Source organism: Schistocerca piceifrons, chromosome 4 (genome assembly GCF_021461385.2).
Source record: "Schistocerca piceifrons isolate TAMUIC-IGC-003096 chromosome 4, iqSchPice1.1, whole genome shotgun sequence".
NCBI lineage: Eukaryota > Metazoa > Arthropoda > Insecta > Orthoptera > Acrididae > Schistocerca > Schistocerca piceifrons.
Genome location: NC_060141.1, coordinates 586,809,973 through 586,821,408, shown reverse-complemented (window position 1 = coordinate 586,821,408; position 11,436 = coordinate 586,809,973). Strand labels below are relative to the sequence as shown.

General features: G+C 40.4%; 1 protein-coding gene across 1 annotated transcript in view; it reads left to right on the top strand.

Moving 5' to 3' along the window:
* The first annotated feature begins 2,566 nt into the window (after window positions 1-2,566).
* The window catches only part of LOC124796035 (probable cytochrome P450 6a14), a 53,979-nt gene continuing 45,109 nt past the window's right edge, over window positions 2,567-11,436 (top strand). Inside the window, exons 1-3 of the mRNA XM_047260120.1 lie at window positions 2,567-2,742; window positions 7,686-7,921; window positions 9,769-10,034. Of these exons, the coding sequence (XP_047116076.1) occupies window positions 2,567-2,742; window positions 7,686-7,921; window positions 9,769-10,034 (678 nt within the window). The remainder of the gene's footprint in view (window positions 2,743-7,685; window positions 7,922-9,768; window positions 10,035-11,436) is intronic.

Below are 11,436 nucleotides of genomic sequence, written 5' to 3'. Positions count from 1 at the left end.
CATACTAGTTTAGTTTTTCCATTGTTTCCCTAAATTGTTTCTTCGTCAAATGGTTGAGCGCAGTGAAATTAAACAGTGGACTTTTGTCCGCATATGCATAGCCCAAGAAAGAGTGCGAAATGGGCAAATGGAGTATCAAATTGAGTAACATGACGTCTAGCGTTGGAAAGAGTGATTTATTTGCTCGAAAGTTATCAGGGTAACTAAGAAAAACTTAATTAATGGTTTCAGGGAAATTTGCACAAGGATGTTTTCCGAATTTTTATAGCCAAACGAATGGTGGAAAGTAACGAATGGGTTATCAAATGGACCAACGTGAGGTGTAGTTTTGCAAAAAATAAAAAAATAAAATATCATGGTAATAAAGATAAACTTAATCTGTAATTTGAAGGAAAATTGAAATATTTCTCGAATAACTTTTGCGAGCTATGTAAATATAGTATCCAAAAGTTCATCTTTTTAAGGCCTAGCTATATCGCGTAAAAAAATTGCGTTGATATAGTATTTAGCTTTCAATAAAAGTTTTGAAATAAAAAAATGAAAAAGAAGTGGCTGAATATTTTGTGTAATGATGTGTCTGGAACTATTAAATAAAATAGGTTAGAGAAACATTTAACGCAACTTCGAATGATCCTTGAAATCATGTACAGCAAATGAGGTGGCGACCGAGAGTTTAAAATTCAATATTTAATTTAGAATCTTGTAATTTTAAAGAGTACAAGAGGATATATAACTGGCGGATCATGTAGCCCGTGCATTATCATTTGCAGCACATCATTCAAAGGCGCGTAAATGCTTCTCTAAACTATTTTATTTCATACTTCCAGACAAATCATTTTACAAAACGTTTGATCTTGTATTCAGTTTTTTTTCTCTGCGTGAACTAATTCTTCGTCTGATGAACTAGATGCCCACGAGACGTTAAAAACGAGCTTTCCTTGTTATCGGAATAGCAGGATTCTCACCATTATATAAACATTTAACCCAACAAGGCACCAGTTACTACAGTAACAAATTATTCGTGTAACATCCTGAGGTACGAGCGATAGCTATCTTGAACAGTAACATGACTTACGTTTCATCGCAAACATTCCAAGAATCCAGTTTTTTGCGGTTTATAATGGCTGATGAAATCAAGAATTTGCACTGTGCTACACTTTATATTTTCGTATCACCAAGCCACGTTTACTTTGGTTTCGCTGAAACACTTCAGCTTAAATCCACGATGAATTGTGCGGTACGACAACACACAGCATTAAAATTCCTTATCTCTAAACTCCCAGATCAATGTAATATTCAATTCCAATAAAAGCTGCTGAAAGAAATCAGCGCTTAGAACTGCAATGACATTTCTTGAAACTTTAGTATCGTATATGTGACCAGAAGTGAAACGTTTGCTATGGGAAAGCTAGAAAATAAATAATATAAAACGCCTCAAACGTGACTCCTCGAAGGAATAATACAAAAAAAAAGGTTCAAATGGCTCTGAGCACTATGAGACTTAACATCTGAGGTCATAAGTCCCCTAGAACTTAGAACTACTTAAGCCTAACTTATCTAAGGACATCACACACATCCATGCCCGAGGCAGGATTCGAACTTGCGACCGTAGCAGTCGCGCGGTTCCGGACTGAAACGCCTAGTACCGTTCGGCCACAGCAAGGAATAATACAAAAGCATAGGGAAATACATTGTTTATAATAGGCGAATAAGACAAGTCTACGAATGTTTTTATCAAAACGACGGACAGATAGAAAGCCAGAGGATAACTTACCCATTAGATAATAAGGCAATGGATAAATGAAAGTGCAAGAGGAAGTTTGGAAAATAAAAATAGCATAATTTTGTAATCCTGTCAGTACAGAACGCTAGCTGTCATTTTTATCGGAAGGTAAAGCTATTGACAAAAAGAAATATGGGATCGCATAGAGTTTGTAAAATGCTATGAGCACATAAATGTTTGTTATGTGTCGACTAGCAATAAACAGTGATTCGTTGTGAGTTTATTTAGTCAGAGGAATGGTTTCAAATCAGAGACATCAGTACAAAGGCATTGTTCAGTTTACTGACGGGAGTGAAGCCACATTTTACTACCTCCCACATATATATCAGTTAGTGATTACTGTGGTAAAAACACAGAATCCTGGCTCATACAAAGGAATACTGACAGGCATTCTTCCTGCTCAAAATCCACGAATGTAGTAGAAAGCAGGAAATAAAGATATAGGTTTACATAATAAGGTTCCGTCACACATGTTACGGTTGTTTGCGGAGAAAATAACGTGATCAAATACTCGTCCTTAAAAGGATCTTAGTAACCATCTACGCATTGCGGGAAGTAGATGTAGGGACACAGGAATGAAGACGAAGCCCCCCACTATGCTGTCCACAGCTGCAATGAGATTGCTAAGTCCGCTACCTACACCCGCCTGTGCAGAGCCGATAGCCAGTAGTCAGCGCTTTGCAGCACCAAGTACCGAGTCATCGTCGGTGGGGAAGCGAGACAAAGAGAAGCAGATAGAGTGAGAAGCAAGAGTGACGTAGCGGGGCCCGTGGCGCCGCCCAGATGGTATATGAGAGTGGGGACAACCGCCGGCTGCCACCATTCGCCATGGCCATTCTGAACCACCTACTCCTCTCGCTCACTTCCGCAGACGTCTTCGCCGGCGACCACAGCCGCTGGTGGTGGCTGGCGGTGGCTGCGACATTTCTGGCCATCATTGCGGTTACTTCACTCAGAAGGTACGTCCTACGAGACCAGTAACTCTTATAGTGATTTATTTATTACGTGTGAATGTGGAATACATTAATACACCAATGCCGTTCAGTCTTACTGTAGATAAATGTAGAGCTAGTAGTATGAAGACCTGCCTGCTATGACATATACATTTTAATTTTCGAATAATTGATTGACCATTGAGAAAAAACTGCACTCCTTCTCTCTTTCGAAGACAAGTTACAGTGTTGACTCTCTGAAAAACTTGTGATCTCCCTATACTCGATTTTGCACCTCTTGTTCTCGGACAATTTTTTTTTTTTTCGTACTTAGTTTCCGGCCAGTGGTACGTTTCACAAAAAGTTACAGTAATTGCCCTCGTTCTCCGGCATATAGCGTTCACCGGCAGTTACAGAGGATACCTAAATACACAACATTTCTTTAATCCTATAGGAATCTACCTCCGAGCCTCGACGTTGAGTCATGTCGCTCTGCTTCTACTAACATTGTATGTAAAATTTAGATGTTTCCATAAGAACATAAGGACGCTACAACCTACAACACATAATCGATCCGACTTTAATAATTTCGTTAGATAACAATATTCGCGTGTTCAGTTTATTTACAGTGTTACTTCCATTCAAGAGTGAGTTTAAATTAACACCGATTCCTAAGAAAATTTAGAAATACGAGTAATTTATTTGGCATATGAATTTACCCGCGTGTAACACAATCTGGGATTAATTAATGCAGTGAAGGCATCATAAGTAAGAAATATCGCAAATTAATTATTTGATAACTTCGTAGCAATGAGAAATATTTCATTCCGTAAAAGAAACAAAGCTTTAATCGGATATATTTTCGTAATAGTAAACCGCGGCTTTTCTCGGACATCATGTCAATGTAAACATAAATTATTTCTTTCTTCATTGCAATTGGGTTATGATCATTGGCTCTGTATCAAAGACACTTAAATTGAAGAAACAAGTGCTGTGCCCGGGTTTATAGTGTCTGTTACCGGATAACTTGAATGGAAGATAAAAATCGGCCAGTTCGAACGGAAGGATATGCTACAAAAATTTTATTCGTTCACTAAGGCTTCGTTAAGTGCCAGATATACGGAAATTCAAGAATTTAATTGAAATAGAGAAGTAAAGGATACTCCAGTTCCTAACGCTGTTAATATTTTGATATTTGATGAGATTTTACAGACAGTGAAGTAGGAATATATGCCTTTTTCTGCACAGTACCTTGGTTTGTATTACGTAGTATTTCAGGTGGTCATATTATGGCTCTACCGTGTCTACCGTGCCTGGAATGGGTGAAAATGATCTAGGAACCTCGGATAAATAAATTCTTAATTTGCATCAGAGTAACGGCCCAAGACATTTCTTACAATCGAGGAGTAACCTAGAGTTTAAGCGAAGCGAAATAAGTTCTACAGTCTCGTAAGCTTCAAATTCCATTGTCCGAACGTGTTTTTTTCTCTTAAATCAGAATTTATAACCTGATCTAGCGTAATAGTAAAAATTACGACATAGCTACTACCTAAAGTCAATTACATAATTCAAAGTACCGTACCGTTCAACAGAACAAGCAGTTTGAATGTTACAGTATCAGTGGACAGCAACTGAATAAACACACATCATCTTCTAACGCGATACAGCTGAGCTCATTGTAGTTACTTCTAAAAGGCAATTACAAAACAATGTTTTCTTTAAAGCTTTAAATTAAGTGGCCGTGGCATGAAAAACTATACTCGACACTTTCAAGGTTATAGTAATTCTGAAGAAGCTAATACGCAATTAGGGATCTGTTTCTGAATCACTTAACACATTGCTTATCCATTTAATACTTCAACTGAATACTTTTCTTACCCGAACTGCAGTGACTATACCTATAACTGAGGCAGGGATTAGTACAGTTAATCTTGGGAAATTCCCCTGTGAATCTGTTGCAATTTAAATCTGTCATAAGTTCCAGCAGGACAGTTGTTTGTTTTCTGTCTTAGTCATTTGGTTATCGCTATTTTCTTCCGTACAGCTTTTCTACTTTAGTGAAACCCAAGATGGTCAAACACGCAGTAGCTCCCTATCCGTATATTGGTACCAGAAATTTCTCCTTATTAGGAAACCTTAGCTACGCTCCAATGCACTACTAGAATGACTGGATCATTTCTTAATATCTATACAGATCGTTCCTGAAGTAGCAACAGCTGACAGCACTCCTACAACTAAGGCATTTAATAGCATATTACTGCAGTTTGTTGCTCTCGTAGTTGTAACTATACACGAACTAGCAAACCCCAAGTTTTACTTTAGACGCCAAGTTAAAATTACGTTAGTTAAAGCGATACTACGACAAATAAAGTATTCGATAGACAGAGCACTTACCAACATCGAAGATAGAGAAGTACTTAGTAAAAAGTAGAGGTATCGTCTTTTTCACAAATGAGAAGTGAAAAAAAGTAATCCGATCTCTATTTACAAACCTAAAACGATGATGAATAATCTTCTCTTATTACACTTAAAAAAATGGTTCAGAGCTCCCAGACAGTAGATCGTAGCAGCTGTAAATCTTGCGACAGGTGGCATGCATAACATTTACTGCTTGATAATTGCATAAGAGCCGACGAACAGCAAACCACAAATAAAATTTACAGTTGTGGATGGAATTTTGTTGTCGTTTCGAAAGTTTCATATCACGGTGGTACCTGACCGAAGAAAAATAATGGACGTCTTTAAATTGTCCAAAGCAAACTATGTACCAACTCAATTCGACTATTCTGTGGTTTTTCAGTTGTATAAGGCCTTTCATTATCACAGCTGCAGGAACAGCTTCAGTATGGTTTATTTGCCTCCACGTTCTTCGGTCCGAGACAGTTCAGTGTTCGTAGTTCTGGTGTTGTTGTAACGGGGTTTTATTATTTTGCAACACAGCAATTGTTTAGAGCTGACTGACCCTGATGACGGTTAAACTGAGAATGACTATGCTCTTACAACGTGCGCCTAGGCTCCACACGCCGAAAACGATAGTATTTCCCTTATCTCTTAGTTGAAGACTACGTTCAAAATACAACGGGCATTTTCCTATAGGGACAGACCATCGTTTACAGAGATTTACACAGCTAAGATATAATTTTATGGTCACTGAAGTTTCATTAAAAAGTATTCACAATACAAAATTGTTGAGTTTTTCGTTCGATTTGTTGACGTATTTTATGTTGGTTTTTGTCCAGGGATTCGGCCGACGATTGCTTAATGACTTTTCTAACATTTCGCCAGCACTAATAGCTGGCATTTTGAGAGGTTTATCCGCCTTTGCTGGTGCCGTCAGAAAAAAGTTAAAAAAACGTCGTTCGAAGATCCCTAGAAAAGCCAACAGGAAATTCACAATACTTATTTTACAGTATAGAAACAAGCATTACATACGCAATTAACTCACGTAGTACTGCACATAATGTACTGTACACACTCACATAAAAATGTTTACATAAAATATCATTAATAAGTATAGATAATGCTGCTTATAACGTGTGTGTAGCGTTGTTATGTCCTGAGGTGAACTCGTCAACATGTCCTCGCCGGAAAATGATGGCAGTGACAGTCACCGAAACGTGGCATCCTTTCGATGACCTCACACAGTTGATAATCAGGAAACTTTAATTAATTATAGATTGCAATTGTGAATGAAAAACACAATCAACGAATGTTCTGCTGTAATAGCATCAAGCAGAGATGGGAGCATTCGCTTTATGTACTGGGACTGCTAATAAAAGTATTAGCACAATATAGTTTCCTGACATTGTCAGCAGAAGAGCTATCTCTGAATTAGAATAATGTAATCTTCTTACTAGAGAAGATAACAATTCCGTGTAACTTTATACGTCATACAATAAGACCATGATTGTGCGAAATCCGCACAAAAGACTTTGATCAAAAACATTTGGCTCATAGGCTATTGGCAGCTGTGTCGGTGTTAACGGCTGATTTAATTGTATTATGTTACACTGCAGCGTTTTCTTCAACAAGTTGTTCCCAAATATGTCCATGACTAAACGACAGTACACTACATAAAGTGACACAATGGTCTACGTATATAGATGATCTGAAGATAGCAGTTCAGTTTGCCGAACCTGGCTGCCTATACACATTTTTATTGGGATCTGGGCAATTAAAATTTTCTAGTAAGAAGATTAGATTATTCTCATTAAGAGAGTAGTCTTAAGAAAGAGAAAGCTAGTGGAAATGTGATTGCAGGCTTTCTCGGCGTATTTCAGCTATGAATCTTCACAGGTTATCAGCCGAGTGGCGTCGTCTTCGCCTGAAGATGATGGATACGCAATCCACTGAAACGTTGCGACTATAAGACAACGCAATTCGGCTAATAACCCGTGAAGGTTTCATAGTGGAAATGTGTTTGTCCGACGCTAATATTATTAATTTCTATTACTCCGATTTTTCATCAATAGAAAATCCTCACCCTAGCCTCCTATGAGTGAAAGAGGCTATAGTTTGCTACATTACAATGTTTTGAGCCAATCTTACAACACGTTTGCAATAATAGCTGTAAAATATACTTGCGCATCTAAATAGTAAGGAACAGCTATCCCATTGACAAATCAGACATTGTCCCTTAATGCTTAAACAGATTCATGCGTAATGTACCCACACGCTGTTTTTCACCAGTTGTAACTAAAATTTTATTGAGGAAGATGACTGAGCATTAGAACGTAGTACGAGGTAACTAGAGGACCGTATTTCCGATTACACTGCAGCCATCCTGCTTTGTTCTAGTGGAGTGACATGAGTGCTGAGTTCCAGGAAAACTTGACCAATCATTTCACCTGCTCCTTGTCAAATTATAACTCTGATAAGAAATGCTGCTTGTGCAAACTTCAGTGACATCTTCAAGATATTATGCAGCCTTGGTTTCGTAAGTAGCACTGCAAGCTATTTTTTGTGTGCAGGTATGCTGACGACTTCATTACGAAACTGGTGCGTCCCAAGCCTCTACACGAAATTCTGCACGTGCATTACGAAGCTGCACCGCACGATCCGTGTTCGTGGGTGAATCTGGGCAGAGAGAAGTTCCTTCTTGTGCGGGACAAGGATCTCGTCGCCCAAGTGCTGTCGACGGACTTTCCTGCCTTCTCCAAGCGAACCCAAATGCACGATTACCTCTTGGGACTGTTTGGCCAGGACGGTGAGTACTGAAAAACGTTAACTGTAAAAGATAATGAACAACTTTTTTTACATAGTGTCATATAGTATTATACGAGGGTTGGAACTTAAATAGTGGCAACTATATATTCACAACCGATACAAAAGAGTTAAATGTTTGCACCTGTTACTGTGCTCACCAGCGTTGTGTAGAACCCGTTGCCAGCGATGTGGAAGGCGTAATATACCGTTAGCAGAGCCTGTTCTGTTGATGGTGCGAATGGAGCGGTCTAAAGTTATGGTGATTCTCGTGTACGACTATGATGGTGTTATCCTAACGCATTACGTTCCTCCACGGCAGACCGTCAATGCACAGTATTACTGTTCGTTTTCTGGAGCATTACCTGCGACCAGCTTTGCGAAAGAAGTGGCGACACTTTCTGCGCAACCTACCCATCATTTTGCACGACAATGCGCGGGCGCATACAGCGCAAGCTGTGGCTGCTCTGTTCGCTCAATGGGACTGGGAAGTACTGTTCCATCCTCCATACTCGCCGAACTTATGTCCTTGAGACTTGGTTCGATTCCGAAGATGAAGGAACCACTTCGTGGCATTCGTTTCAGAACTGTTCCAGAGATTCGACTGGCAGTAGATCGCTCTATTCGCACCATCAACAGAACAGGCTCTGCTAACGGTGTACTACGCCTTCCATATCTGGGTTCTGCACAACGCTGGTGGCTACTTTGAAGGACAGTAACAGGTACTAACATGTAACTCTTTTGTATCGGTTGTGAATAAATAGTTGCCACTATTTAAGTTCCAACCCTCGTAGAACATACAGTACACACGCTACCACTATTATTCTTTCAGTATGTGACTACTTTATAACACCATATATAGCGTACATAGCGCCATTCCAGGCTGTCGTGGATGCAAATGGTCCTCACATTGAGCAACGTTTGTATATATATACGAAGATGGTATCTGTTCTTTCGGACATGTCTGAAAGAACAGATACCATCGGTGACCATGCAGCTCGTTAGAATGAAATTACAATGAAATGAACGCCCTTAGCTGCTTACAGGCGTTGACATACGTCAACGGGGACAGATGAAAATGTGTACCCCGACCGGGACTCGAACCCGGGATCTCCTGCTTACATGGCAGACTCTCTATCCATCTGAGTCACCGAGGACACAAAGGATAGCGCGATTGCAGGGAGTTATCTCTGGCACGCCTCCTGCGAAACCCACATTCTCAACGTATTGTCCCGCACTACATTCGTAGTGCCCCCGCCCATTATACTCATTACTCGCGGCGCGTTGCCGATTCCCGTAAGAGTTCGGGCACTGTTATGTTCTTTCGTACATGTCCGATGGATGGACTCAGATGGATAGAGCGTCTGCCATGTAAGCAGGAGATCCCGGGTTCGAGTCCCGGTCGGGGCACACATTTTCAACATGTCCCCGTTGACGTATGTCAACACCTGTAAGCAGCTAAGGGTGTTCATTTCATTGTAATTTCAACGTTTGTAACCTGACACCTAACCACTGTATGCAACTAACGAAAGTTATACTGTTATGTAGAAAATTTTTTTTCGAAGGTTCATTCGATATTTCTCCTTCCTTACAAAGTTTCCAGAATGTTTCATTGTCCTGCAACCACTCGTTTTTTATGGGACCCTCCCCTCAACTAGCATAAGTTTAATTATAACCACCTGTACTCCATCTACAGCTGTCTTTACCATCCAGTGTGCTCTTTGAATGGGATGATCAAACTTTTTACGGTGTGGTGCAGCTGCATGGGCGCTGTTCAAAAATGAAATGTGACTGAGGAAAGTGTAACGCCCATCTGGTGACTGACTCGTGCCACTACTCTGCCTGTGACAGGTTCCGAGTGGCGGCGCGCCCGCAGCAGCCTCACGCCGTCGTTTACGCCGGCGGCCCTGCGCGCGGCTGCTGCCCACGTCAAGGCGCATGCGCGCCGCCTGCGAGACGTGGCCGCCTGCGCGCCCTGCCTGACGCGGCGCCACCTGCTGGCCTACTGCGTCGACTGCATCGCCTCCTCCGTGTTCGCGCTAAGCGCCGAGGCTTTGCCTACCTCCCAGGCGCCGACCACTTCTCCCTTCCTCGACGCTGTCGCTCACATCGATCAGGTACGAAATACCCACCTCAGGGCATCCATCCTAGGCTGTCGACATCACCGTTGGTCCTCAAATGTGAATTCTAAACCTAATAGCAAGCGAGTGACTGATTTACAGACTTTTCTCTAGAGAAAGACTCACACAGAATTTCATGTACCGAGTAATCTGATAATCTCCTACAATATACGAGGTACGACAGTGAAGTAATGAGACTAATGTGAAAAAAAAAATGTTGCTTACCGTTTTAGTCAAGTTTAGTGTTGTCTCCTTCAAAGTAGTTCCCTTTTGATTGCACACACTTTTTCCAGCGCTTCTGCCATTGATGGTAACATTTCTGGAACTCATCTTCTGTAATATCCTCCAAGACCCTCGTCACAGCTTTTTGGACATCTCGTGTTGTTTGAAAATGGTGTCCCTTGACCACCGTTTTGATTCTTGCAAATAGAAAAAGTCGCACGGAGCGATATCTGGTGAATACGGTGCTGTGGTAGTACTGAAATTTGTTTTGAGATTAAAAATTGCTGTACTGACAGAGCAGTATGGGATGGCGCATTATCGTGATGCAGAATCCAATTATCAGTAATATTGGCACGGATATGAAGAACTATTTTACGAAGTCTTTCTAAAATTTCTTTGTAGTAATATTGGTATGGAATAGATGATAATAAAATGTTGAAATGCGTGGCTTTTTAAAATGTGCTGAATTAATGAGATTAATTTTTCGGCATGAATGACAAGCACAATAAGCTGAGCTATGCCTGTAAATAAGTTCGTATTAGTTCATATTATGTTGCAGGGCGAAGTAGTTTCTTTCTCCACTGTAGATTTGTGCTTACCATTCTTTATAATGCTACGTTTGGTCGCCGCGTTCACCTTTAAAGTCTTGACCGTGTTCCCATTAAGCTTATCGGATCTTCGTAATTTTCCAAAGTACACAGGTGGGGTTCAGTTTTTGTAATTATCGTACTATTTGAAATAACAACTCACACGGCCTTTCTGTTAATAAAATAATACCGTATTTTCTAAACGGTGCATATATGAAATACATACTCCTCACTTATTCATAGCGACCCCAAAATGGTGGTCTACAATTACTCGCTAAAAATGGCGTGCTTCTCACTCGTTCACTAGCTGAACGCGAATCCTTCCTTCCTCATACTGGTACAAGAAAATCTCCTCTGTTTTTTAACAACTGAAAATCAAAAATACCTGACGGTAGGCATAGGCTCTATGATGGGCTACCGCTTCATCTTTTCTCTTTGCCTTTAAAGAAGACGAAAACATAAAAGAAATGCAAAAGGTTTATCACAGCACCCACTCTTTATGAACAATTCCCTTGGAATCAAAGAAGCATAAAAGCTTGCATTTCACTTTTGACTTTGACAAGCGAGCTTTTTTGGTCTGGGTGATCCCT